Source organism: Pundamilia nyererei, unplaced genomic scaffold (genome assembly GCF_000239375.1).
Source record: "Pundamilia nyererei isolate P.nyererei 1_Seehausen unplaced genomic scaffold, PunNye1.0 scaffold00294, whole genome shotgun sequence".
NCBI classification, from domain to species: Eukaryota; Metazoa; Chordata; class Actinopteri; order Cichliformes; family Cichlidae; genus Pundamilia; species Pundamilia nyererei.
This window is the reverse complement of record NW_005187695.1, coordinates 19679-24505: the sequence shown is the minus strand read 5'-3', so window position 1 is coordinate 24505 and position 4827 is coordinate 19679. Positions and strand designations below refer to the sequence as shown.

Below are 4827 nucleotides of genomic sequence, written 5' to 3'. Positions count from 1 at the left end.
TTTTTTTCCCCTCAGGTTAGATACACAGGGCCTTAAAGTGTTGCAGACGATTACAACCACTAATCAGTGTTTAAGCCTTGATGCTGATTTACTTGAAATTCAGCCATTCAGTGATATTTGCGATAATATCTTCAGGCCCTCTAAACTTCTCTTGGAAAGAAGTTTACAGTAGAGCTCATTGTCCTATCTGCAGATTCACACGCAGTTCCTTAGAAAAAAATCCACCGTATTTTAAATTCCAAGAGATCATGTCCTGATTATATGATTATAGACCAGTGGCTATAACTATAACTGCTATGACTCCTGTCATTAAATGTTTTGAATTTTATATAGTCTCTATAAGGAAATCAGATCTAAATTTTATTAGATCCTCCGCAGCTTCCTTATAGGCAGGGGAGGAGCCCAGATAACACATTTGGCAGTATCGCTCACCTGATTCTTAAGCACCTGGAAAGTCCCAAGGCCTATGCCCATATTTTGTTTATTGACTTTAGTTCTGCTTTTAACATGTTGGAGCCTCCTCTGTTTTTACAGAAACTGAGTCTTTTCCTATCTTTGCTCTCCAACTATAAATCCATCAGCACTAGCGTACCTCAGGACTGTGTTACCTCACCACTCCTGTTTCTCTTATAAAATAGATTGTAGCTGTAACCCCAGTAATCTGATTTTCAAATTTCTCAATGACACTGCCATACTTAGCCCGCTATACGAAAACTCGGATCGCTCGCTGTACTTACTGAGGTAAAGACTTTTGTCTTTTATTGTGATGATCACCATCTAGTCATCGATACAAGACAAACTAAGGAGATGCTGCCTGACCCTGAAGCGGTGACAGCTGACACCCCAGTGATTATTCATAATGAAGAAATCGTTTAGGTTAAATCCTATAGGTGTTTTGGTATTCACCTCCATTACCCCTGTAGCTGGAATGGCCACACTGATAATCTATGTTCTCGCTTACAGCAAAAGCTTTGTTTCACAATTTAAAGGGAGGGGTGCTACTAAGTACTGACCATGTTGTGCAGCCAAACCTTTGCTCAATGCTTTGTTTACTTTCCTATTTTTGAAACTGTAAAAAGTGAAATAGAAAGTGGCTTGCCTTAAATAATTTAGCTCATGTTTTTACCTGTTTGGCTATTCAAAGTAGCAAAGATTGTATCCTGTGTGAAACCTCTGCATGCCACAGTTTAAAATAATCAAAAAATATCATAAATATCAGAAGTAGTGTTGAATGTTTAGTGAAAAAATACACCCTAAAGCAAAATCCCCAGATGTTGACCTCACAGGAGTGAGAAAACCCCCCCATGAAAGATGATGTTGAAAAAGGAAAATGAACTATCCAGTTTTATTCTTCAGAGAAAAGAGACTTATTGTTGCTGATTAGTGAGTTTTACTGCAAATTGGTCCTGAAAATCTAAACCTGAAAGAATACTGCCAAGTCATGATGCAGTCATCAGTTACTGGCCCTCCCAGTTTCATCCCCAGTATTCTAACAACAGCACTGTGTTATTTATGGTCTGTTTTTCCACTGACTGCAGCAATGAGTCATCTGGAAAATAATTTAACTGCAATGCATTTTCTTGTCAAGGTTTTTATAATTGATACGTGCCAGGTCCTTTCTCTTTTCCTTCCCATCTCCCTTTTCCTATTCTATTTTTGTCAAGCACCTTGGTATACCCTTGGTTTTTTAGTGTGCGTTATAAATAAAGTTTATTATTGTATTTTTGCTGCTGTGCACTGCTCCACTGACCTGGGGCTGCTGCTCAGGTCTGGTTATAGACAGCTGTGAAGAACTGAAATCCCACTACTCTGGGTTTAGCCCACAAACGGGACCATCTCCCTTCACTGTCACTACAGAGCAATGGCGCTACAGAGTTGGAGAGGATGTCAAAGGTAAGAAGAGAGGAGTAAGTGTGCCACTGGTCCAGGTGTGGGACCATGATCGGTCAAAACAGCACCGACGGTCCAGTTAAATTTGTGCAATTCCTCAAGGCAATGTAAAGTTGAGTAACACAAGAAGAACATAGAATAAACTGTTCAAAGTTTAAATAAATTTTACTTGAATCATTCACTCTCTTTAATCCTTATTACATCCCTCCAGATATTTGCTTTTCTCTTCCTCGCCGTCTGTTTTACCTGCTGCACTGCAGAAGCTCCGCCACGCTCATCTTTTGCTTCACCTGTTTCTAGTTTCTTTATCTTTGTTCTTTCTTGCCTTTTCAGCTTGACTTTTTCGCTTGTATTTGTCAATCTTTATCAACCTGCATGAGCGCAATGGGAAGGTAGAGAAAGACCGAATGCGTTAAGAGATCTGATTGGACAATCCAGTGTCAGTAATAAGAATGTACGAATGAGCGGCTGTCAGTAATTGTAGGGCAGGTGTTCAGGATCCCTTCGAGTCGGTGTTGTGCCGTTGCCTGTACACTGTCGGCCTAAAGGATTGAGCCGTCACTACATAGGAATAAAAAAAAATTAAAACGCATTCGCTCTGGCTCCACCCCTGCTTAGAAGCAACAGGTAAGCCACCTTGGGAAACTCCATGGTGACGTGGGTGTTTTGACCCACACTTTGAAGCAGAGTTCCTGAAACATCTGCGCTTCTTAAGCTCGACACACTGTCGAAACAGAAGTATCCCTATTCAACAGCTATTGCACCTGCAGTGCTCCACCCTATACATCAGTAGTACGTGGTACTCGATGTTTTTCACTGACTGCAGTAACGAGTCGCCTGGAAAATAATGGATCTTCTTGTATTGCTGCTGTTGTGCAGTGCTCCACTCATCCGAGGACACAGCTCAGGTCTGGTTATAGACAGTTGTGAAGAATTGAAATCCCATCAATCAGGGCTGAGCCCACAAACGGCACCATCGCCCTTCATAGTCACCACAGAGCAAAGGCGCTACAGAGTTGGAGAGGATGTCAAAGGTAAGAAGAGAGGAGTAAGAGGGTGCCAACTAGATGGACTGGTGTTCTAGTACCGTCAGTATCGAACAAATAAATCCGATGTATAGATTTAACATCATTAAAGTCCTGGTTAAGGTCAGGAATAAGGTTATGGTCAGGACTAAGGATAAGGTTAGGTTTAGGGCTGGAACGTCTATTACCGCGGGAGCGTCATTGCACTGGATTCCAGCCATAACCCGCCGCGTACCATAAGAACGCCGAAGGTCTCCTTTCGTGTTCCTCAGGAACGCCGCGGGACGTGACAAAACGTCGACATGTTACGCCTCGGGAGTGAGAACGGGTGATTTTACGATCGATCAGCAGTTCTCTTATTGCCATTGATATGTTTGTGATTTCAGCCATGCAACTAAATCAACAAAGAGCATTAAACCCCAAAGCAGCAGGATCTCAGCCTGTACATAGAGAAAAATTATAATAGAAATTATGTATTATTATCTAAGAATGCCGTGTTTTTAAGGGCTAACCCCAAAATAGGGAAACATTTATATATTTTCAGGCAATTTAAGAAGCATCTCTGTTTTATGTCAGACTCTGACATATCTGCTTGTAATACAGTAAAACTTTGTTTTCATCACATGACTGAGAACACCGGTGCCGGTACCATTTCTGCTGTTTTCTTGGCCAACTTACTCTTACAAAAGACATTTTTAATGTTAATTTTTTTTTTTTTTAACTGCATAAATAAAGGTTATATAAAAGTCACTGCCACAAACTGATTGCGGCTTCTACCTTGTTACACGAATGTTGTTTGTGGCTCAAGATGACTTTATGGCATCCATGAGGGATGCATTTGACATATGTTTCACATATTATAGCCCAACAAGTTACTTATAGCAGTTTAAATACGAGCAATCACTTTTTGGCACAACACCGGCTGGGGCAAGGAGGGGCAACTCTCCCTTAAGCAAACATCCTTAAATCAAACTTTTAGAAGTTGAGAAAGAAAATAATAGATTACCCAAAAACTGAAAATGGGCATGATTTGCTACAGTAGCTGGAAAATCCGCTGGAAAAGGCACACATGAGATGACAGGTTTCACCTCTGGTTGGCTCGTTCCTCGTTGTTTTTGTGCAGGCTCGCACAGCCTAGGCAGATAACCCCCACTCACCCTCCCGCCAGCTGAACAGCCAGTCACTGTTTGCAATGAGCTGGTGTCAGGTTTCTCAGTAGGCAGGGCTGAGCAAAACGAAGCAACACATCTCTGTCGTTAAAATCATAGCGACTCTTAATATAATTAACAGCTAAACATACCTTTCTACACTCAATGGGAGACTAGTCCATTGTTCTTCTCACAGTTTCAGTCCGGTAGAGAAGAGTTTTTTTCTGTGAGCCTGTCTGCTGCATAGAGCAGACTGGAGGATCTGCGTCTGTCAGACACCACATGTAAAAAAATGAACAAGCAGTTTCCTCGTTTCATATACTGATGTAATTACAGCGATTTTAGCAAAGCTTGTTCATTTCTGTTACATAGAAGAAAGAGGAATTTAGTGATTTTGGCTCATGAGGAGTCCATAAGAAATAACTTGGAGATATCTATATCCAGAGATCTAGATAGATGTCAGGGACCAAGCAGTAAAGCATAAAGGACACAGGTGGTTTTAATTTAAAAAAGGGGTTTTATTGACCCAAAAATATGAAAATATATTTAACAAAGCCAAAACTTAAACAGGCAAACCAATAAAAGAGGTCAACTCAATAGACTAAACTAAAGCCTCAAACAAACATATGACAAACTGACCTCCTGAAATGACACACAGGGGAACTTAAATACCGGTTTAGCTAAACCAAATGACACCCACGGGCGAAAACAAGATGGCTGCCATATAACCAACTAATACAAAACAATGAAACAAACATGAAACA

At 40.9% G+C, this 4827-nt stretch overlaps 1 protein-coding gene across 1 annotated transcript in view; it reads left to right on the top strand.

The window, feature by feature from the left end:
• The first annotated feature begins 2567 nt into the window (after positions 1-2567).
• The window catches only part of LOC102200732 (putative ferric-chelate reductase 1), a 13113-nt gene continuing 10853 nt past the window's right edge, over positions 2568-4827 (top strand). Inside the window, exon 1 of the mRNA XM_005750935.1 lies at positions 2568-2924. Coding sequence (XP_005750992.1) covers positions 2738-2924 — 187 coding nt within the window. The 5' untranslated portion in view covers positions 2568-2737. The remainder of the gene's footprint in view (positions 2925-4827) is intronic.